The sequence below is a fragment of the Rhea pennata genome, chromosome 1 (genome assembly GCF_028389875.1).
Source record: "Rhea pennata isolate bPtePen1 chromosome 1, bPtePen1.pri, whole genome shotgun sequence".
Taxonomy (NCBI): Eukaryota; Metazoa; Chordata; class Aves; order Rheiformes; family Rheidae; genus Rhea; species Rhea pennata.
Genome location: NC_084663.1, coordinates 158,339,718 through 158,364,773, shown reverse-complemented (window position 1 = coordinate 158,364,773; position 25,056 = coordinate 158,339,718). Strand labels below are relative to the sequence as shown.

General features: G+C 38.0%; 1 protein-coding gene across 6 annotated transcripts in view; it reads right to left on the bottom strand.

The window, feature by feature from the left end:
* The window catches only part of FGF14 (fibroblast growth factor 14), a 406,789-nt gene that overhangs the window by 123,897 nt on the left and 257,836 nt on the right, over nt 1-25,056 (bottom strand). The window contains exon 1 of one of the 6 annotated variants that reach the window (XM_062566802.1): nt 15,799-15,991. The exons of the other annotated variants lie outside the window; for them this stretch is intronic. Coding sequence (XP_062422786.1) covers nt 15,799-15,991 — 193 coding nt within the window. Of the gene's footprint in view, nt 1-15,798; nt 15,992-25,056 lie in introns of those variants that run through there. 6 annotated transcript variants of the gene reach the window in all.

The window sequence follows — 25,056 nt, the reverse complement described above, 5'->3', positions numbered from 1 at the left end:
AACCTCAATGGGATGAAAGCTATGTCTTTGTTTAGCAGAAAATGCTTCTAGTAAACTTTCAAAAATTTCCCATGAAACACAATTTTTCCTGCACTTGCAGTAATCCTCAGCTTCTTTTCAGCCCATCAACAAAGACTGAGGATCGCTCTTCCAGCCCTGCCACAGTGGTGTCCTGCAGCTGCCACCACTTCACACCACTGTATTCTCTGGTAATGTCCTGACTTTGGCAGCAATTATCAGTCACTTTTTATCTGACTACTGCGAAGTACTTCGAAAAAAACTTCAGGGTTAGAATTAAGCAGGAAATAACCCTCCTTTCTTGAAATACTTTTTCAGACTTAAGTTCTTCAGCTGTACCTCCGGATGAGCCCAACAACAAAGCCTTCCTGAAGAAAGAGAACAGACCAGAGTAAAATAATATCAGAGTTATCTGTGAAGGATAACTACTGATCTGGTGATCAGTTCAGTCATCGCAGATTTAAGTTAAAGGTCTTCTGTCTGAGTCAAAGTGAACAGGAAACCAAGCTGCAACCTCTTATATGGAAGTTTGAGGTTTGGCCAAATCTGACAGAATAGTAAAATAGTTTCAGATAAATTCACATTATCAGTCTAACAGCCCCTACCAGGAGGGCAGTAAAGCTGTAGCTCATCTGTCTGGAAACATGTTGCTGCAGACATACGACGATTTCACTTAGCTTACCCTGAAATACTTAGTTAAAAAGTGTTTTTTCCCTGATGATACACAGTTCTAAATGATTGCTTCACTTTTTAAAATGAAGCAGTTATTTTACAACCATAAAGAACACAACAAAACACAACTGAGCATATCTCAACAGAAGGTCACTCGAACAACCCCTTAAATACACTACCCCGTACTTCTAAAGGATCTCTTATTCATTAAGGTAGGGTTGCATCACCGCTACAAAAGCAATAGAAAATCTCAAGTGTAACACACATGCACGTGCGCACCCTTCCACCCTTTCCAGCAAATGAAAGGCCTACTTATCTCCAGTCATCACTCTGTTGTAAATACATAAAAACATAAAGCGATACAAACCCTATAAAATTTACCAGCTGCTAAAATTAAATCTTAGGTCAGTGAAACTAATTTGTTAAAACATACTCTTAACTCATTTTGCAAAACTATGTACAATATTTATCTCTGCTTCCTTGTAACGATGACTAGAACATTCCAGCCAACACAACTCTTGATGTTAAACCTCATATGTTTGCTCCTCCACATTAAAAGTTTAGCATATTTGGTTATCTTTGATAGCACAGCTCCTCTAAGAATACACACTAAAAAACCCATGCTATTTACCAAAATCTCTCTGGATGCTGAACATGACTCATTTTAGTACCCATCCAATAAAACTTCCACTGAAATAATGATTTTAATTATATTTTAAATCAAGTTTGATTTTTCACAAAATAAATAATAGTATGATCATTGATTTTTTTTTAATAAACAGCTTCATTTCAAATGAAACCTTCCAGCATTTATTTGCAATAGGCCAGAGCAGTTTAATTTAAAGTGAATGTGAGCTTAAAGGGAGACACATTTTCAATTCAACTTTAAGGTAGAGAATAACATGCATTTTCAGAGATGTTTTTATCCTTTGGAAAGACAGAATTACCTCTGCTTTTTATCACAGGAGCATATATCTCTATTCTTATTTTATTGTGAAGTAAAGGATCTTATAGCTGCAAGATTACTGAGAAAGATACATTTGTTATAACTTTCTTTTCAGAGTCTGTGAAATTAGTATTAAGGACACAAATGGAAGAATACAAATATTCCCACAGATACTACTTTTCCCCTTCAAATCTCCAAAGAATAGAAAATATCCCTTTAAAATAAATGACTTACAGAAAATACTTACTGCAGCGCACGGGTTTTACTGTCACTTACTACAAACTGTGCAGCTTGCACAGGTTTCCTGCTCTGAATCACCGAATCCAGCCGCCATTCCTGAATCACTCTGATAATTTAAACTATGCTATCAATTTATATCAACATCTATCCATCTTCCCTCAGTTTCCCCTCCCTAGGAATATGTGATGTTTGTGTTCTAACACAGAGAACCCACATCTACTAATGATGATCAGTTATGAAACATAGTATATTTTTAATATCAGACAGGTGTGTTCGGAAAGAAAGAATCAGAGAAGAAGAAAAAAAGCCTGGAAAAGGAAAGATGTTACAGAAAATGATGGCAACCTATTACAAATTATTAGGGAATTTTAGGCAGTGCAACATTCCCTACTTTGTGCAAGATTCTGCTTAGCTCACCATAAATGGCTTAAGTCAGACTAAACTAAACTAAACAGAGCAGCACTGAGCATATCAAGCATATATTAACAATTTCTACCAGTTAATTCCTCACTAGTGCATTTTAGAAGTAGTGTAGAATGCGGTCAGGTATAGGTATAGAGGGCAAGGACATAATTCCTGAGTGTTAGCTACACTGAAGTTTCCACTGGTAAAGATGCATGGCTAAAACTGAAAAATTTAAGCAAGGCCAGAGGGGCATCATAAACAGTTAATGCACAGAAATACACTTTTTTGCACAGTGCAAAATGCATTTTTTCCTTATCAAAAGTCAGTTCATGCAGATATTCCTGCCAGTGCTGCTTCTAAAGTTCTACAACTTCGTTTTGTTTTGTTTTTTGGTACTTGCTTGTGAGTACCAGTGATAAACTCTGAATGAGGAGAAACTTCTGCAGCTTCACATGCCAAAAGTAAAACCTCGGTCTTTCAGTCTTTAAAGGTATGTATATCTTTTGTATTTATAGAAATTAAGGAAATGGAACCAAAGTCTCTGATTCTGTTTAGCAAAATCTGTACAAAAGCTGGCTGCAGTCATCAGCAGGTTTCAAACTTATAACCCTAGAACCAATTGACCACATCTTACTTTCCCTTTATGGAACTGAAACTGATTCCAACTACCTCTCTATTTTAGCAGTGGAAAGCTGTAACAAGAATGAACCCACGAAATACTCTGAAGTGTACGGGGAGAGTCTTAAAACTCAGAATTGTTCTGATGCATTTTTAACACCTCTACTTTGTTAATCATTAAATGTCTCTCCACTCATAGTAAAGCCTGACTATGCTATCAGCTGCAGTCTACTGACAGAAATCACACCATTGCTGTTTGATAGCATGTCCCAAACAAGCCATTGCTCCCTTTGGTCATGTTTTAATATATGAAATTGAAGGATCACAGTAGATAACAGGCATCAGAGAGCTAAACAAATAAAAGTTAAATGCCAGCTACTTCTGGTTTAGAGTACTTTTAAAATAAGTCTTGTATAACTGTTGTAGATGGCACAAAATAAGTATAGCTAGCTATTTTTTTAGATAATGAGGTAGCTAACCAATATTGCTATATAGTACAGCCCAGTCATCATGTGTATGTCAAAACAGGTTTTGACTGGAAATGCTATTCTGACAAAATAGAAAACAGCAGACCTTGCAGTGAAAAAACCCACAAACCTAAATGTCAGTTTGTTTTGGTATTTGACAGAAAAGCTATTTTCTGAACAGCTTTGTTTAATATGTTGGTATTACTAGTACTCTGATTTCCAAGGAGAAGTTTTTAGGCAAGTTCCAGTGTGCTCTGCATCCTTGCCTCACCAGTCACCTAAAAATACAAAGGAACTGTAATATCTAAGGTTGTTACACCCATATATATGCTACATCTGTATCCTGTTGCTAGCAAAGTCAAAATAAGTTGGTAGCAAAGGGCTTTCAAAGATGAAGAAATTCATATTTACCCTCCCTCTGTAGGAATGAAAATAGCAAAATTTCTATCTTACTCCAAATATAGAGGTTGAATTACATAAACATAATCTATTCAATCATCTCATCTTCCTATCAGAATAGAAGCTTAGATACAAGTAAATAAATAGTCAAACTGACCATATTCAAAGTTAGCTCAATGATCATCTGCCTCACAATTGTTTAAAAAACACTGACCTGGTGCCTCTCTATAAGGAGAGAATAAACATAACCAGCCATACACACACATACTCAGAAAGACTAAGGTCTAATTCATAACCATCATCAAAATGTTTCAGAACCCCTCAAGGTTCAATAAGGGATAAACGACCAAAAAAAAGTGCTATTTCAGTGTTCGTCCCCCAAAGAACTGTTCTGTTTCCATGGCAGTAAGCAGTACAGTCCAAACCTGAATAATTTTCATGTTACTTAAAAAAAAAAAAAAAAAAAAAAAGAAAGAAAAGAAAGAAAGAAAACTTACAGGGAGAAAAATTCAACTCCATAACCAAATGGAGGGACTCAGGATTCACAAAGCTGTCAACATATTAGAGCCACTGCGCGAGACTTTGCTGATACTACGGCAGAAGTGAAGAAACATTTCCTCACCTCCTACACAGCTATGACATACACCTAAAAAGAACTCTGTATGTCACAATCTATTGAACTCAACATAGGACTTGCACCATTAGTGCTCTGGTGTCACATCTGAACTGCTGCAGAGAAGAAACAACATACACCCAATTTTCTGTATATAATAGCACGAACTTATCTAGAAACCAGTTAGAGCCATTACCTATATAAATTATTACACAAACAACATCACCTGCAGCTCTGTATAAATAGGAAGTAGAATAAAACAAGTTAGAAAACAGTTAAAGACGGTTTCTTTGTTGGATCTTGCCTTTAGCAGTTTGTGTCATCCTTGATATGATTAATTGGCAACACAAGTATCTAAAAAGAAGCAAAACTCTTATGCTGCTTCACCTGCAACTGTTGCTAGTTTCCCTGTTGCAATTAGGAGCTGAAGTTAATCACACTGCTTACATGAATAATAAGCCTAAATTCAAAGATATTGCTCTAAACAATCTTAATTATATCCTAGATGGAAATTAAGGTTACAAGAGGACAAACTAAAAAATTAAAAATTATATTCTCTTTACATATCCATTTAATCTAGAAATACTTAATTTTCTAGTCAGGTTACTGATGTGCATTTAACTTAGCTTTTCCTTAACATGTCTGGAATTATTTTTAAGGTTAGCTGAAATATGTAGTAAATGCCTTTGGAATAACAGCATCAAGCATATACTAGCAATACTTTCCACCCTTAACTACTTACATTAGTGAACACCTGAAGTACTCATTAGTTAAGAGTAGAAAACAAGCTTATCTTCCTAAGACAGACAGATCCTTTACTATGTTTAAAACAAACATCAAATATGAAAACCAAAATACTGCTACTGTGTGAAGCTGATAACAAGCTGCAAAAAACCTCAGTGTTACGAATCTTTAAGTACAAACAATTTATATTTTAAGATAAGATTCACTATGCTCCTCATATTTGCGCCACCTGGGCTGCTCCAGCCATGGTTTTGCTAGATGCTATTATTGGAGCGCAGCACGGAAGCAGAGAGCTTTAGTGAGTCTGACCCTGAATTTTTAACTGCTTATCCATGACAAACATAAGAGTAGGCTCTGCTCAGTGACATCTAATGAACTAATAATCTACCCTAATAATTCAACAGATGTGTTTTATTCTGTCATTGGTTCATTTCAGCCACTCAGTTTGCAAAGTAAAATCTTGGTGAGCAGGGCAATGACAGACTGACTGAATCATATTTGATGGTACAGTGGCCCTGAGACGGGCTATCGGCCTGATTCTGCTAGCCGGTCATTGCAGTGAAATAAAATCAACTCTTAATACCTTAGCTTAACTCCAGCCAAGTTATTCAGACTTAATCGACATTAGATTTTAGTATCTTTTAACTGTGCAGAAAACATGATGCATCTTTGCTTCTCAGTTTTCTCATTAACAACTTTTGAGACAAAAAAGTCTTAGTGCTGTTGTAAATACTTGTAAGCAGAGAACTAGACAGCATGACTAACAGTGTGGTTTATTTTTCCTTTTTTTTTTTTTTTAATTCTGTGGTTTGAAGTCAATTCTCTATAGCAGTATCTTAGCCCGTTCTCAACAAAGATGGCTGCTTGCTAGTAATTTGAAGGTTTTCTAAATGTCATAATTCATTTAAATCTGAGCCATCCACTCCTCATTTTGATTTATTTAGAGGCACGATTTTTTGTTCATTTTACAAAAAAAGAACAGAATATTTTTGATATCTAGCATTGCATATTAATTTTGCAAGATTTCCAGAATCGTGCACTAAAATGAAAAGATACTATATTACATCAAAAGCTCCCTGTTATTAGAGTAATAATATGACAAATTTACAGTTGTTCAACACATAAAAGCTATTTAGACAACAGAATTTGCTGAATAAATTTACATCCACAAAAGGATTAAAATGCTAATTTGTTTTATTTGTACACAAATTTCAAATGTTGGGCCATTCGATCTTTAGAGCTGAAATTCAAAAAGAATTTTGTCTCCTTTTCCTTAAACATTGCCCTAAAAAAGTCAATACTGAGGCTCTGTAGAAGCTGTTTTCCCATTTGGTTTAGCAAGTCCTCGGACACAGGGAACTGAACGTCAAATCCTTCTCCTTTGTCAGAAAGCTTAAATGCAACTGGAAAAAATAATGAAGTGAGATTTACCAGCCTAACTCCTAGAAGAGTTTAGGTGTAAACTGATCTCTGCATAAATCCATCTTCAGAGGGGAAAAAAAAGTAAGAAAAGAAGTTCCAGACTGTTAATTTAGGTAAACTAAAACTGTGCTAACGATGAAGTCAGGACTGCGGTCTATGTTTCCAGACATTTATAAAAAAGTATAAATTATCTCCGCATCAGACCCAGACTTAAGTCTGAGATAAATACAAAAACCAAGTATTCAAATAAAGCTACAGAGATCAAAAAACAAATAGCTTGGTAGTGAGAACTGCTGATTATGAATATTATCTACTGTTAATAATTTTCAAATGAGTTCCTTAGGAGGAATATATATATATATATATATATGTATGTATATATATATATATGTATATGTTCAAGTCATAAAAATATATGCAAGCTAAGTTCAAGGATATTTATTAAAAACAATGAAGGCTTGCATTTCTTAGACTATCTGCATCAACAGGGGTGAATCTCTCTCAACTTTTGGATTCTAGGATTATTTTTCTATATAAAAATTACTGGAGTTTCTTGCGCTATTTTACAATTAATCCTACTTCTTAACATAATCTTTATCCAAGAGAATTGATAAGATAAAGAAAAGGAATTAGAAGCAGGAGGAATCCATTATCCCTGTATCGGTATACAAGAAAGGAAGTAAAAAAAGACAAACACAGTTAGAGCCTCATCCTGTAAACATACATATACGTGCCTGAGGACAAACACCAGCCGTCTTCAGGACAGACATAAGTACACCTCCAGATACAAGCCTGGCCAGAGCTTCAATAAGACAAGACTCGCTGTGGGTACAACAAGAGCCTCACTACCATCCCTAAAGCCATCCTGCCATGCCAGTCTCTTTCTATACATAGCTGTTGGAATTTTATTTTATTTTGTTTGACTTAAAGAACACGGTTTAAAATGCTATCAGGAGCAAAGCATTACACCTTGTGCGCATTCGTTCTGATTACATAGCAGGAACTGTTCAGATTACATAGCAGGAAAAGCGAAAAAAGAAAATAGAGCAACGAAGTTTAAGGGTTCCTTTATTTCATAGTCACACATATTACAGTGGTGAGATTGTGAGTTCATCAGAATTTCGAGTGAACAAGAGATACAAGCCACTAATTAAGGCAGAGGAACCCACGTCTCAGTTATACATAAACTACACAGATGGAAATGATGGGAGCACCTGTTTAAGCTGAAACATTCACACTGCATATACCAGTAAGTGTATGCATAACTAGTACACAGTGCAAGATTTTAGAGATGTAACGAGCCATTAGCTACACAGTTAAGGTTACAAGAAAGACTGGGAAAAAAAAACCTGCTTCATCACATTTATGAACATACCTGTTTAGTATAAAATTGTTCTTTAACACAAAAAGAAGAAACACTTGTGGATTAAAACTCAAAATAAATAAAAATATTAATGCCCAATTTATTTATTTAAACTCTGGCAATCAGACTATTATTTGTGAATTATCAATAAAAGTCACACACATTGTTCTACTCATAAAAATTAAGTTTACTGTTACATGAAAAGTTTGGTTACAGATTTTGCAAAGAAAATGTATCATGCTTAAATAGACTTCTTGTTGGTGATGTGGGCATTACATATAAATATGTATGTATATATAACCACAAATAGTGTTTATGATCACAGAAGTCAGGCAAATTGTTGCCTTTCAAAGACAGCTTTTGTTCAAGTTACAGCAAATATTACAAATAAAAGCCCAGATATTTTTTTTCTTCAAAAAAATCTACTGCTCTAGTCCTAGGAAACTAAGGAACTGAGTCTCTCTATAATCCTCAGGCAGTTCATGTTCTCATCAAAACCAGACTAGAAATACCTATAATGCACTACTGCTTTAGGGGGGAGCCTGGTAGCAGCTCCTACATTTAGGTTCCTTAAGAATTTCCACTGTGCAGAAATCTGATGACCTTTTCTTGAGAAGTCTAACATATCTGTTTTTTGCAGTGGGACTTTGAAATTCATTAATAAAAAAGCCCTGAGGCTTGAAAAGTCTCTTTCCACCAGGACACGAAATTTCGTTCAGATTTACCTGCACGATGGACATGTAAAATATGCAAACTAATTAAAAAAAAAACCCTACTTCCTTTCTCTCATTTGCATTTTTACAAAATACACTGAACGAGCACAGTTTAGCAATCACAAATGAATGTCTTCTGGAGCCAAACTCTGCAGTACCAATGTAGGAGCAGCAGCAGCTATGCTTAGTGCTTTGGAAACACAATAGAGTTTACAAAATAAATGTAGAAAGTAAAATATTTAGAAGGATTTTTTTTGTTTGTTTTTAACTTTATTAAAAAAGTTAACTTCTCTAGAGCCAAAAAAGCTGTGTGCTTGTGTTTCATAATGCTGAATTATTCTTGTATGAAAGAAAAAGCTTAATTTAATATTTTAAACAAATGTTGACTTCCATCATCTGTCTATGTTGATTATTGTAAACCAGGAGCCCAACTCTTACTCAACTTATAGAAGTTTTATGGCATAGTAATTCTAATGCCTTCAAAAGGTCTACGCTTGGACAAGAGAGATTAGAATCAAGACCATGGATTTAATTAAATTGTTTCATTTAGTTAAATCCTTAGGATTATCCTTTAGGATTATCCTATACCTTTGAGAAAAGACTATACTTTATATTCCCACTTCAGTCAATTTTCTCTATTTTCAATTACGAAAAACCCTCTGAAACAAACGACATCATGTTTATGTAGCTTGTACTCAAATTTTATGAAACGGTAACCAAAATACAACCTTGAATCCTGAAAACTGTGATGGAGTAAGATTTTTGTACTCTTTTCAACATAGTCCAGCCATTTAAATTTTACATTAACCTTTTGTCATTTACTTTTTTCAGTCTTTTATTCATTAGCTTTTTTTTTTGAAATACCAAAATACTTCACGTTATCTGGTTATGTATTCATTTACTTAGAGAAACATAAATAATGTCACCTATGTTAGGATATGCTGAAGTTGTCCATAGTTTATAACACAGAACCAGAAATTATGAATCCTAGGACTGACTCCTCTCTGTCTCTGACTTGCTCAAATTACTTGTTGCTAAATCCTGCTAAATTATTAAGTTATTGTCTGATTTATATAGCTGAAATGAAAAACTTAACTCTAATGTACAGAACTGGTAAAGTCTGGAAACCACAATGTAATGACCAGTTGCTCATTTGAGATCCTAATAGAGAAGTTTTGAGCTTTCTTAATTTTCTCCTCCTCTTCTGCTAGAGAACATGGCATCATCTATTCTTTCTATTTTCACACCACTTAGTATATGACAGAGCATAAGATTTGAATTAGCACTAACTCTTGAGGACAAAAATGAACCAGTGTCAAAGGTTTCAGAAAAAGCTGATGGCACCATACGTCAGTGGGGTATAGCTTCAGATGTATCCATTAACTATTTCATATTTGCCAAAGTTAAAAAAGAGCTTATATGTAACTAAGAAAGATAGGCCACTGTTTACTAATTATGAAAAATGGGCACCTAATCTCACAGTTTTGTGTATCATCACATTTCTAAATTATCCTTAAAATCTAAATTAAAAGACTTTAAGGGTAAAATTTTCTGCAATAAACCTGTTGCGTGTTAGTTCTATATTTAATTTCATTACTGCTCTCTTACAATCCAGTGACTTGAAAAGTCATTATGCAAAATGACAGTTTAAGCACTCTTTTTTAGTTTAATTCAAATTAACAGATTTAGGTACCCTGAGAAAATAGGATGTCCACTAATAGATTATATATTGCAAAAGGACAGAATACTGTTTTTAAACACAGCATAGATACCCGACCCTACCTAAACATTTCTATCATTATACCACTATGAATCAGTAACCTCTATATTGAAATTTCCTTAATATCCCTATTAACAAGATAATTTAGCTCTATAATAAATTCAATAGCTACAATGACAGATACACCTGGAAAAAAGACTACCAGATGCAGACCCAAACTTTGGAGATTCCAGTAAAAGCACACACAAAAATGTATTTATTACAAACGAAGAGTTAAATCTGCAATTACAATGGAAAGGCAGTGGAAAGAAGTGTTTGTATAGAGGAAAAGTGGTATTTCCTTTCCATCAATCTGATGTGCAAAATATCTGAGATAAATAAATGCAGAGCAATGCATTTCAAGAAAAAAGAATAGACAAAAAAACCACAATACTTTACAGAGAAAATAAGGAAGGAATTCAAGCCAAAACAACTATGAAACCTCTGAGAAAGTAAATCTGCAATTGCAACTATTGCTAAACTTAGAATATTTAGAAAACATATGTTAAGATATTGCTCTGTGAAATTATTGATTTATAATTTTAATATAATATTTTAAAGTGCACAATGGTTACAAATGAGTTTTTGTACTTGTGCTATATATTAAAACACAGGAATTCTGAAATAACATCAGTATAGCAATAACTATATGTTAAATGCCCGTATTTCCATCATCCATGTTTGAGATATTCCTAAAAATCCATGGTCTCTAAGATTATATTACAATTTTAAAGGACTTGTTTCAATTTTCTCTCACAAACACGTCATTCATTATTTTCAGAGCTACGAAAACCAGTCCACTCGAAGTGAATTACAGCCCTTTGCTGTAAGGCTATCTTAGCCAACACAGATGCTATGCGAAGTACTTTGCCTGGAAGAGAAAGCTTGACACTCAGTCCAACAAACCACACATTTAATTATTATTTTTAAATATGTCTACAGCATTTTACATGAGAAATAGCATATTTATACATTTTCATTTTGTCTTTCAAACAGATTAGCAACACTGAAGAAAAAGAAACTGAAATGAATTTTGTTACACATACTATTAAGACAATTTTTATAGTTCCAAATGGGTTGAGGGTGAATTAAATTCATTTGAAAAAAAGATATTTAAGAATAAGCAATGTCATTTAAACATCTGGCATAATACACAGTCTTACATTTGGACAAAGTGGTAGTTGTGGTCTTCAGTGAACTGTTAAGAATAATTCCTAAGACACTTGCATAGGAAAGCCCAGCTACAGGTTTGGGACCGCTGAAACTTCGAAGCCAAATGATCCAAGAGTTAACCTACCGGAATTGTACAGAGTTGCTTAAGTTTCAGGCAATGAGATATGTACACATGCATGTATAGATCTCTCAGTTCCATTTATATCATTCCACATGTAGGAGAACTAAAAGCTACTCGAGGCACTATGTACCTGGGGAATTATTTTAAATTGGAGATTATGGGCCACTCCCACATCTGCCTCAAAACATTATCTGATATCCCAAGGGATTTTCCAAAAATGCATTCTTTGGAGAATTTAATTACCTTTGTAGATGCAATAAAATCTAATCAATGCATTTTCTGAACACGTTCCCTAGGTCTCTCTTTCTTATTAATATTAATATATACAAAATCAGAAGCCAAGTCATTTCAAAATTTATACACTGTATGTATAAATTTAGAAGTCTAAATGTGAAATGAACTCTCAGAGAAACAGTAAACTTCACACTTGATTTTGAATACATTTAAATGTTGGGCATTTTCCAATAGAATAATCTCAAGAGACCTAATTAACCAAATGCCACTCTTTCAGATTAGCACAGAATCTAGATTTGTAGATGAAAATACAGGCTAAAGAGAAGTTAGGACTGCAGTAGTGATACATATACCTTTTCAATCTATAATTTGTAATTGCATGAGGTAAGATACTGACAATTTTTTTCCTACTTGCTAATGGTTAGTCCCAGGTTATATAAGATTCATTTTGCATGAAGACCTCAAAATCTTGTCAATCCTCTATGAACATTTGTGTTTATATTAGCAGCAACTGGGAAACAATTGGAACTGAACAACCTCCTTCTAGAAACATAGGATAGTTTATAATTGATTGATGTCTGGCAGCAACGTCAGGCAAGATTGTGTCTTCATGAATACATGGAAATTAATGACAATGATTTCTTCATCAACCAACAGGTAGAATAAGATGAAGACGAAATAAATTTGAAATATTATAATAGTGAACAATATGAATCAAAGCTGTTTGGTGCATGAAAATGGTTTTGCCAACTCAATAGTTTATCAGGCAAGTGTCCCACAGGAATCACTGATTACCAATGTGATTCGTTAATCAAAGTATTAGGAAAGGTTTTTAAAATCACCATTACATCTGTCTTTTGAAACCATATTTAAGCAAATAAAAGTATTACATTTACCTAACTGACCTCCCGTATGTATCTTTAAGGCTTTAATGCCATTCTTCATGATGCCATTCCTCAAAATATATTATTGTTGATATTTCAGTATCTCCCTAAAGAAAGAACCATGGACAGAAAATTGCCTATAACTCTAGAAAAAAAATCATAATCAATTGAGGATACATATGTTTTTAGTATATGATGTGTTCATAATAGCTTCATTTGTTCAGAGAAATGCCACTCTATAAGAGCAGTATCAAAAGGTATTTTAAGACAAGATTAAAATAAAAAATCCAAAAGTTTGCTAATATATTTGCGAGAATGCATACATCGTGTATATAAAAATATATATCACATGTACACATGCACAAGTAAACATGTATTTTGATTTTTAAAAGTAACATCACTGATTGCTGCTGCCTAACCATTTCAAAGATGAGAAGATATTTATTTTTCATATGTAAGTGCTTTAAAAAGGAAACCACTTTTCTATTCCATGAGTAATATAGTCTAGATTTTGCTTTCACACATAACTAATATTTTATATATATTCTACCCTTCCATTGAAATGTATGAACAAGCTAAGTGTGATAGCTTATTGCTATCTGTTAGGTCATTTTTCACAAGGTTCCCATGACACTTTGTATATCATTCATGTAAAATTTATTTGTAAATATTCCAGAGAGCTTTTCTGACAACAGATGTTTTGAAATGTTTCCTATTTTCCTTAACAAAGACTTATTTTAAAGGTTTTAATGACAAATTTCAGTGATGAATTTAGTAATCACTTTACATAGTAGAGATAAATTAGAAAGAGACTAGTATAAATGTTCATTTTGTAGCTCATATAAGGAACATTTAGAGCAATTAACTTAATAAAATGTGTTTTTTATAATGATTAATCATTATAAACTGTTCTGCATAAGATGCTTAACTAATGACTTCTGCTTGATTGTTTTTTCAGTTTCCTTCCTAAACTGCAAGCAACTTTGAATCCACAGGTACTCCATATATCACACTATGTAGCATAAATGTACGTAGTAAAAGTCATGATTTTATTTTTTCAGCAGGATTTTTTACGGATGAGCAGTAATTCTAATTCTGAGACCTTAATATAAATAAATGGATAAACATTGCCATGTCTCCACTTGAAAGACTCTTAGAGAAAATAAACTAAGGGGTTTGATGCTGCAGACTTTACACGAATAGCCCTTGTTCTGATTATTTGCACTGAAATCATCTGTATCAGTGGTATGAGTTATAGTTAAGTTGTATTTTAATCCAGTTGTCTTATTTGAGAATGTCACAAAGCACCTTATGAAAAATGAATGAACGAAAGAGGATGAGCTCAGAAGCTTCTTCCTACCTAAGGAAACGTTTAGCATCTCAGTTCTGTAAGGCAGTCATCACCTCCTCAAACCATAATACAGTCAAATACAGAATTTTTCCTCAGTAAGATTGCACAGGTGGTCCAGGACAACTGCTCAGTTAGCAAACCTCCTGAACTCGTTTTCTTCAACAAGTATTGTACAGATAAATCCACCATTATCAACCAAACTCTCCAATGTTCTATTTAAGCGCACAGGTACACTGCCTAAAAATAAGCTTGCCTAGATTTTGCCATTAATATGCTATGTCTCACCTTCCCCTATATGTGTCCTATCTAAAAATGGCAAGATTTAGCTTGCATAGAAGTTTTAAGAAATAATTCTTACAGCAATAAAGCCATGTAAAAATAAGATCATATGGATTTTGGTAATTTATGACATTTCAAATATGAAGTATGGAAAAGAGAGGAGGAGAATGGAGGAGAAATCAATAAGAACAAGTTATTAATTATGCTTCTTAAAATTATTTTCCAACCTAAGTAGGAGATATACATACCAAACTACAACACATGATGGCATTCTCTAATATAATAGAGAATTGCTTTTACTTGGCCATTGATTGATATTATCTATGTTTTGAGTTATACTTAATATTTTCAACCTTCATGATGTATCCTTTTGTTTTAAAATTACTTGTTTCCTGAAAATAAGTACAAAATAAAGTCCTCACCAGTTCTAAACACTTGATGAATGAATGAATTCAACTTGAGTTGAATGTCATAAAAACTACAGAAGTCATTGTTACACCATTTAACTCCTTTTATTTCTAGGGCTGTAATACAAAGTACTGATAAAATGCAATCACGTTACTCCTTTAATTTTAGACATCTCAGGCTGTTGATTATCTTGATGAAAAATCATCTGCAAAACTTCCTCCTTCATATTAGAGGCTCTAACCCAAAGCAAGCAGGTGGCAGACAGACACATAAATATGTGAGCAGTGTTCAGCAACATGTAACACCACTCCCAAACATGCCATCTATGACATATTTCTTACTTTTATAAGTCAGAAGTTACTACTTTCTGCTGCACAACAGCTAGGAGGGAAACCCTTACAGTAGGGATAGACGGTGTGTAAAAAACAAGGAGGTAGCTTAGCAAAAGGAGTCATCAGCGACAGTTCCCTCAGGTTGCTTTGCCAGACACTTGAAGGCTTTAAGAATTTTGCACTATTTGTGCTTTAAGGAAAAGGTGAAAGGCACCAGTACGGGCTATACCGGCCACAACTTACGACCTGCATCGCCAGCAGTTCTCTACACCACGGAATCCACTCACTACTGTCACTTCAAAACAAACAACAACAACAAAAAAAAAAAAGACCCCCCAAAAAAAAAAAGACTCCAAAACCCCAGTTTCCTCAGTCGGAAAACTGCCCCCCTAAAACCGCGTGGATCTGTTTGCAAGCGCGGCGCCACTCGCGCCCTGGCGCCGGGGACGACCCTCAGCGGCAGGCCCGCTCGGCGGCCGGGGAGCTCCGCGGCAGCGCCGCGCAGCCGAGGGGGCCCGACGGGGCGGGCGGGCGGCCCAAACCCCCACGCCTCCCCCGGGAAAGCGCTGCCCGGCGCAGGTGCCCCCTGCCCCTCCCCTGCCCCGCGGGGCTCCCACGGGGGCACACACGGACACACCTTGGCGCCGCAACCGCCGCTTCTTGAGCCCGAAGATGCGGACCTTGGAGAAGATGTCCACCAGGTTGCCGTTGCAGAGCCCGCGGTTCTTGCTGGGGCTGTTCCGCCTCCTGCTGGCCGAGGGCCGGTCCCAGTGCTGCTCCCGCGCCTGCCGCTTCTGCCGGATCAAGCCGCTGGCGATGGCCGCTGCCATGGCTGCTCGCTGCCTCGCCCGCACCGGCGGGGGCGGCGGAGGGCTGCGCGGGCGCTCAGCCCCGGCGGGCACCCATCGCCGGGCGCGGCGGCGGGCGGGCGAGCGAGAGCCTGCAGCGGGCTCAAGCCCCGCGGGTCACCGCATGGGCGCCCGCCGCCGCCGCGGGGCGCGGGGCACCTGCCCGGTGCGTTGTGCGCGGCGAGGGCACCGCCGCGCCCCGCCCGGCCCGGCTCGGCCCGGCCCGGCGCGGCGCGGCGCGGCGCGGCGTCACCTCCTTCCCCTGCCGGCCGCCGCTGCTGCTCAGCACCGGGCTCCCGCCGCCCGCTCGCCCGCCGCTGCCATCGCCGCGGCCGGCGCGGCTACCGCCGCCGCTCGCAGGCTCCGGCCCGATGATTGCCAAGTGCTTCAGAAATCAGCATCTGGAGAGAGCGATCTTCTCCTCCTGGGAGAGCTGTAATCACAGCTCTTCGGTCCCACCCCGCTCCAGCCTCCCCCTACACACACACACGCGCGCGCACACACACACACACGCACACACACGCACGCACCGCTGTAGCTTTTTTGTCCTTCCAAGCCGAGGGGTGGCGAGGGTAAAAGGGGTGGAGGGAAGCGAGAAAGGCAGGAGAATAAAGAAAAGGAGCAAGGGGCGGCGAAGCGGCGGGCGGGGTGGCGGGGGCTGGTGCAATTTGCTGGTGGGAAATAGCGAGCTCCCAGCGGATCCGCCACCAGCAGCCTCTGCTCTCCCTTAGGTGTCCGGACCGCCTCGCGTGGGGCTCCTTCCCCACGGGAGAGGAAAGCGTTGGGCGCTGCCGGAGGGCCACATGGCCCTCCTCCACACTCACACCCTCGCACACACACACACGCACCCTCTCCCTTCGCCTTGCCGTCAGCTAAAGCGGCGACATGAAAACGGGACACCGGGCAAAGCGGGGGAGCCAAAGCGCTGACCCCCAAGCCGCCCTCTCCCCCACACCGCGCACATACATCCTCCACACAAATAACTCCCTCCGTGCCTGCGCCCGCGGAAGCGAAGTCCTGGAGGACGGGGGGAGGAGGGGGAAAGGCAAGCGAGGAGACACCGGGCTACTGACCGAGGCGCTCGGCCTCCGCGGCAGCCCCCTCGCCGGCACCGCCGCGCCGGGAGCGGCCCCGACGGCAGGGGCGCACAGCCGCGGCTACCGCCCTCCTCGCCCCACACCTCGGGGAAGGGCGGCGGGCAGACGGGCTGGTAGGCAGGGGCTTGCCGTTGGGAAGTTTCACTTCTGCGGTGAGTGATTGAGAGCGGCAAGAAAGAAACACGCCTACGCAGGTGAAGGAAGCTTCCACCTAAAAACCAGCACCCGCCCTTTGTCTGATAGAAAAGAAAATATTACTCCACGAGCAGACTTTTAACTTGGAACAAAAACTCATTTCTAAGGTTTCAAAAAGATCAGATGAGTTCTACAGGGCACCCACAAGTAGCCACAGGGAAAGGTAGATTTATTGATCAACACCACGGTGTAAAGTTATTTCTTAATGCTCTTCATAGACTACATCTTGGAGCCCTTGAGCAGACACTAGCCAAGATTACTAGATACAGAATGCCTAAAGAGTCTCTGCCCCTAAGGAGTTCACAGGAGAGTGCAGATAATAAATACCATGCAAGATATGTGTAACAATCTCTTCTCTTCTGCTTTTCACTTTTTTTGGAGGGGAGGGAAAGTCTTCTTCTGTTGGGTCCTGTCCCTTCATAGATAAGGGCCGATTTTTTTTCTGCGTGTGTGGATGGGGGAGGGGGAGGATTTATTCTCTGCCAGTCTAATTGGCTGAAGTTGTAACCAACTAGAAGAAATTAGAAAAAAGGAAGTGAGCAGCTAAATAGAAGTTATTCAGAGTTATCATATGGGATACTTAAATACTCAATAATTAACTGCTTTCAGAGTGTTCTAATTTCTTATTAGACTGTTGAACCCTTGAACATAGGGATTTGAAGTGTAGATGTCCATCTAGAATAATTCACTACTTTGCAATACAAAACCTAGAAGGTATTGATAGGTTCTTGTTTGAGCAGAAGCTTCAGCATCTCCATATTGACCATTATTTCCCCAAATCCTTTAATCTACAAAGAGTCATTTTTATCCAGAGGGCAAAAGTGTATGGGAACTCCCTTATACAGGGATTTTGTATTAATAGACGACCATCTAGGAGCAGAACATGCACAATCGGATCTGGATAATACATTTTAATTCTATTTGAAAGTGCTTCTAAAGAGATTCAGCAAAAACACTCACATTGGATTTTCCGTCTGGCAATTTTAACAGAGCAGCAATTTCCTTACAATTGTCACAATCGCCTTAATCAATGCAATTAGATAGAGGGCTTTTTAATTTAAATTTCACTGTGGTAGCCTTGATCTCCGCTTCCCTTCTCCTTGCTTCCCAGTGGCGGACAGGACACGAGGGTGCCTTCCGCAGGTCTTCACAAGAGCGTTCCCGGAGGGGCCCGGCGGCCCCCTGAGCAGCGCCGCCTTCAGCACCCCGGACAGCGGCGGGGGCTCCATGGGCGCGGGTCACGCCGCCACCCCCGATGCGGTGCGGGACGTGGGACCAAGCCGGGGGGTGTCACTGGCTCCACACGAAGCAGTCAAGGAGAGGGAGTGGGGTGACATGAAGCCCACCTCCACATTATCTTTAAATTTCAGAGGAATTTAGGAATGGGAATGCGGATGGGGCTGTACTGTACGAGAAACTCTTTCTCAAAAGGTGTAGAATTTGCGTTCCCTTTTCTGGAAGGACCTATCTGTACTGTCTGCTCTATACTATCTACTGTTACTGTTCTTCAGTAGTTTCGTTCAAATTTGGGCCTTGCCCAAACACACCAACATTCGTCAATGCATGATGGTCGGAGTGAGGGCAAAAGGAAATAATGAAGGGGAAAGAAGATGGGCAGCACGCCCATGTCAAAAGAAAATGTATTTCTTACTCCAGAAATCAAAAACAAAAGCTTTCTACTTGCATCTCAAAAATGCAGAGTAGTTGTTTACAGCTTGAGGTTCTCCAAAGAAAACTCAAGAGAGCCATCTGCTGTCTTATCCTGTGATAAAATGTGTGCAATTCTAGTCAAAGTGAAGGTTTTGCTAACAGATGGATTGTAGAAGTATGAACATATCAGCTATCTTAAAGACTAGTAACTGCATAAAATTATGCATTTAGGACAAATGGGAGTATCATAGTTATAACATTTGCTACATTAAAATAGAATTTTATTTCTGATTTTAACAAAACTAGATATTAAAACAAATGAATAAAAGCAAAACTTGGAGGGGGAAGGGATTTTCAGTACTTTCTATTTTCCCATCTGTTCATTTCTAAGTACTAATTTATCATGGATTTAATGAGTTTTCTAAAATAAGAACATTTTACAATCTTTAAAAGTATTTGTTTTAATGAGTTTTAGAGAAAAGCCTTCACCAGGAAAAAAAATGCATGTAAAATAATTGTTCTTCTATATAGCTAGGGTATTAAACATTATTATTTTTAAAAATCATTTTGTGTTGTATTACTGAACACTAGGCACACTCTATTTCATTTAATTTAAAAGCTTAAATTTTAATGTGTCACTTGCAGATAGCAAAGTACAATAAGGGCAAATATACACTATTAATATTTGTATATATTCAGGTATTAGCAACACATAAAATGTTATTTAAAACATTTCCATTTTGAAAAATAATACTCTATACCTTATATTCTACCCTAACCTGTATTCATAGGCTATATAATTTTAAGACTTAAAAATACCATCTTTATGGTTTAAGGGCTATGTTCTTTTTGCCAATTGTTTTAATTTCTGTATTTGGTTGGATAGAGCTACAAAGTACAGATTCATTTCTGGTCAATGCAGACTTGAATACTTGAAGCCACTACAAAGTTTCTACCTTCAGAAACCATTTCAATACAAACAAAACGGTATTACTATATGCATGTCTCCCCCCTCCCACTCCAGCCACATTTTCTCCTCCCAGGTGTCCTGAGACTATTCCTCTTATCAAAAAACAAAAAAACAAACAAACAAAAAAAAACAAAACAAAACAAAAAAACCCTAAGAAAATAGACAAAAATCTTTATAAACATAGTTTTTCTAGAAATGTAAAATACCAGATTACACATTGCTACCAAAACATGTTTCGGTTTCATGAGATATAGTAAAATTTTTGTTACACTTTCTTGCCAACACACAGGCACACACAGCTTGCTTGTCTTGTTAAACACTCCAGAATATGATGCTTTAAATCAATATCACTTTATATTCTAGAAATGATTTTTCAGTGTTATGAATCTAGAAGCTCTTCTAGACTCTCAAGAGCTGAAGATCATTTAAAATGGAAAAGACTATTCTAGGAGTAAAAGTACTGATCTAGGAGTAACAATTTCACACTACACATAAGAGTACATCTGGGCAATAAAGAGAATGTAATATCATCCTAGGAGAAATTGCTTCAGCAGTGACAAACTCCTTGTTTATTTATTCTGACAGATTAACTGAACCAAGAGCTCAGTGCCTTCAATGAGTTTACCACCAAGAGCAGCCTGATTACCAGTAGAGCACTGTTGCTGGCTAGATCTGTGATTCTGAACGTTGAAATCAGTCAAAAGGTTTTTGAAGGTTGATGGTAATTGTGGTGGTTTTAAATTCAAGTATCTAAATTAAATTTACATACAAATACCCTTCCACCTCCCATAAAAAATCATAAGGAAAAATTCAATATAGCTCTACAGATAGGGCCATTTATACATGTGTGTGTTTATTCGCGGGGAGAGTGGGTGTTGGTAAGCAACAGTAACTACCAGTTTCTGATTTCATTTTCTTGGAGAACAAAGCTAGAGCAAGAGAGAAGATTTAATTACTTGTATGCAAAAGATGGAACAAATACAGCAGGGCTTTTCCTGGAAGGTGATAGGTACTTAATTTTTAAAAATTAACAACCTAGAAAAAAGTTTGTCAACCTAAAAGATCATCTTGCTCATGACTACACTGGCATGAATACATGTAGTCAAAGAAATCCTTTTCCATGCAATTTATGTGCATTCTGTGCTTATCATAAGAGTTGTGCAATGAGTTTTAAGCAGTTTAAATTTGTCCAGTATTATCACAGAATCAAAGAATGACAGAATGGTTGGTTGGAAGGGACCTCTGGAGATCATCTAGTCCAACCCTCCTGCTCAAGCAAGGTCACCTACAGCATGTTGCCCAGCATCACATCCAGGTGGGTTTTGAATATCTCCAGGGGCAACTCCACAGCCTCTCTGGGCAACCTGTTCCAGTTCTCTGTCCTTCCCACAGTAAAGAAGTTTTTCCTCATATTCAGGTGGAACTTCCTGTGCTTCAGCTTTTGCCTGTTGTCTCTTGTCCTGTCTCTGGGCACCACTGAAAAGAGGCCAGCCCCATCCTCTTTATACTATCCCTTAAGATATTTGTATACCTCGATAAGATCCCCTCTCAGTCTTCTCCAGGCTAAGTTCTCAATTCACCTCACTGTCCTCACCTCATCTAACCTACACTTCCTGAACTGACCTATGAGGATGTTACAGGAGACAGTTTTGAAAGTCTTGCTGAAGTCAATTTAGACAACATTCATTGCTCTCCCCTCAACTACTCAGTCAGCCATTCCATCAGAGAAGATAGAAGGCTATCAGATTGGTTAAGCATGATTTCCCCTTGGTGAATCCGTGCTGACTACTCTTGATCACCTTCTTTTCCTCCACATGCTCAGAGAGGACATCCAGAATGAGCCGTTCCATCATCTTTCCAGAGATGGACGTGAATATGATTGGTCTGTAATTTCCTGGGTCCTATTAGGTGTTCATGCATGTTAATCTGGGTACCATTCTCTTATATATTACTGTTAATTCATCAGAAGATGATGCAGTGTGAAGCAGTGCAATTTAAAAATCCTAAATGCCCTTGATACTGGTTGATTAGACTTTGAAGAACATTAAGAATTAAGTTTATCAAACACAGTAATATGTTTCAGAGTTTATAGATATCTATGTTCTTTCACTATTCTATGTCAAAAGCATTCATCTTTCATTCATAAAGCACTCAAGGAGACAAATTCATACCTATTAAAAATGTATTGTTTCCATTGGAGGATTTAAGTAGTAAATTGTTTAAATAGGACAAGTAAATCCCTTTAAATAAGACAAAGAAACTAAACTGCCAACATGTTGTTTAAAGAACTACATATGTGTTAGCCAATTTCTTCAGCGGCTTCAGACTTACTCAGTCTTATATATGCAATTAATGAGAAGAACTGTTAATGTATAATTAATATATATGCAAGAATAAGCTAATCCACCTCACAAACACATAGATTACTAGCTATGCTGAGAACTATAGAAATCTAAATACAGTATATATAACATCTATAAGGAAACAAGAAACACCACATCTGCTCAGAGTCAGTGGCTCAGCTAGTGCAATATTTCTTCTGCATTGACTAGTGTCATTTCTTCCAAACTCAACCTAGGATATATCTGCAGCTCAAACAACTTCTACGCTAATAAGGATTCAAAGTCATTTAGGGAATTGAATAAAATTATCTAGTAGATAAACAATAGGATAGGACTTAATTATTCTTAACTGTGTTAGTTTGAAAAAATAAGAAATTTATCTTTGATTTGACTGTAGTAATGAGTCTCACAAATACTGCTGTGTCAAGAAAAACACCTGCTTTGATTGCTTTTCACAGAATTACAGAATGGTTGAAGTTGGAAGGTCCTGAGAATATCTCAAGATCATCTAGTCCAACCCACCTGCTCAAACAAGGTCACCTACAGCATGTTTCCCAGGATCCTGTCCACATGGCTTTTGAACATCTCCAATTGTGAAGACTCCACAACCTCTCTGGGCAACTTACTCCAGTGCTCGTCTCCCTCACAGTAGAACAGTTTTCCCTTACTTTCTGACAGACCTTCCTGCATTTCAGTTTGTGCCACCTTATCCTGTCACTGGACACCACTGAGAAGAACCTGGCCCCGTCTCTTCTTTGCACCTGCCTTTCCGATTTTTACACGCATTGGTGAGATTCCCCCCCAAGCCTCCTCTTCTCCATACTAAACAGTCCCAGCTCTCTCAGCCTTTCCACATACTGAGAGATGCTCCAGTCCCTTAAGCTTCTTTGTGCCTCTGTGCTGGATTCACTCCAGTAGCTCCATGACCCTCTTGCACGGGGGATCCCAGAGCTGGACACAGCACTCCAGATCTGGCTGTACCAGGGCTGAGTAGAGGGGAAGAATCATCTCCCTCGACCTTCTAGCAATACTTTTCCTAATGCAGCCCAGTAAATCATTTGCCTTCTTTTCTGCAAGGGCACACTGCTGGCTCATGTCCAGTTTGGCCTTCAGGACCCCCAGGTTCTGCTTCGCAGTTGGTCACCCCCCAGCCTGTAATAGTGCGTGGGGTTATCCCTTCCTCGTTGCACTTCCCTTTTTTGTGTCTCATGATGTTCCCCTCTGCCCATTTCCCCACTTTGTCAAGGTCTCTCAAAATGGCAGCAGAGCTTTCTGGTGTCACAACCCTCCAGTGTATCGACTCCACTGATAACCTTCTTGTTCTTTTAGGGGGGAAAGGAGTGAATAGAGATTCTCACTCTTTTTACCATCTTTACAAGATAAGACACATAATACAGTTTCTAAGCTTTAACACTCCATCTCCGACATATTTTATGATTCTGCTTGGTTTTCACTCTGTCTTCTACTTCTGTTATTTCTTCTGAGATTAGGTGAAAAAAAAGAAATCTCCTGAACTGAGGGCAGAATCTGAACCATGGCATGCAGATCATATTAGGCCCTCCAGGATAACTGGGCCTAAAACTCATCTCTAACCAATCTCTTAAAACCAGCAATCTCTTAAACAACAACAAATTACTATCATTTTGAAAAATAAATCCATAAAAGTAGCTAAAAATTAAATGCTAAAGTTACAGCTTCTGCAGAGATATGCTTGTGACCTTAACTTTACATATTGAATAGACCTTCTGAAGAGATATCTTTAATTATTAACAACAGAAATGTGCCAGTATTTATTTTTCGCCTGCTGAAGCTAACAGCAAAAGATTTGCCACCAGAGTGTATTAGCCAAGGCTCCAGAACAACAACTTTCATTAAAAAAAAGGCACATTTGTAGTCCACACAGATGCACAGAACAGTTTAAGAATTAGAGACTTAAAAACAGAGCGGACAGCTTATTCTTAATTCGTTGTACACACAGCTTAAATCAACATCTGTTGTATTTTCTTATCTAGCCACAGCAGGAGTTTCTTCTATTTTGCCTGAGTTCTGTAACAAGTAGTAGACAGTGCCATTATTTTTCCAAATAACTGAAAGTCACTCTAAATGTGTGTCTGTTAAATTTTGTTCTACAGAAACAAAAGGAATGCCACTCCTGAGAGCAGAAATCTGGTCTCAGGCCTACGCTGAATTTATGGAGTTAGAACAGTTGACACAGCTTGACAATATGTATTTGGCTGACATAATGGTCTCAAGTGAAGGCTTTCTGCTCAGCATAAAACAGAAAAGATAAGAAGATTGTAATGAACTTATTTGCAATCTCTTGACTAGAATAATCAGAAGAATTATCCTTAATATGTTTTATGTGGGTTAACGCACATTGATTTATGCCACACAAGTTCCAGAAAAAATTAAGCTCTATAAAGTAGCAGCCATCAATGCAAAAATCTCCAATTACAAGAAAAAACCCTTAGCTCCCTGGATAAGTGTGATTTGGGAGATTTTTACCAGAGTATACATAGGGAATTGTTCCTTACATAGATGTTAATTACATGATAATATTTATTGCTTTTACTTTACAACTGATATTTTCATAGAGCAGCTAAGTTGTTTAGTTGTTTGCTCTTGAAGTATATACCAGTGCATATACACAATACATGATATATGCAAGTATAAGATACCTTTTTATATGTACAATATTTTTACAGTATCTTACATACGTATTAAAGAATATTCGTGCATTTTTGAAAATCTGAGATGGTTAGTAAGTGGATATTTTTATTAAATTGTGTTACC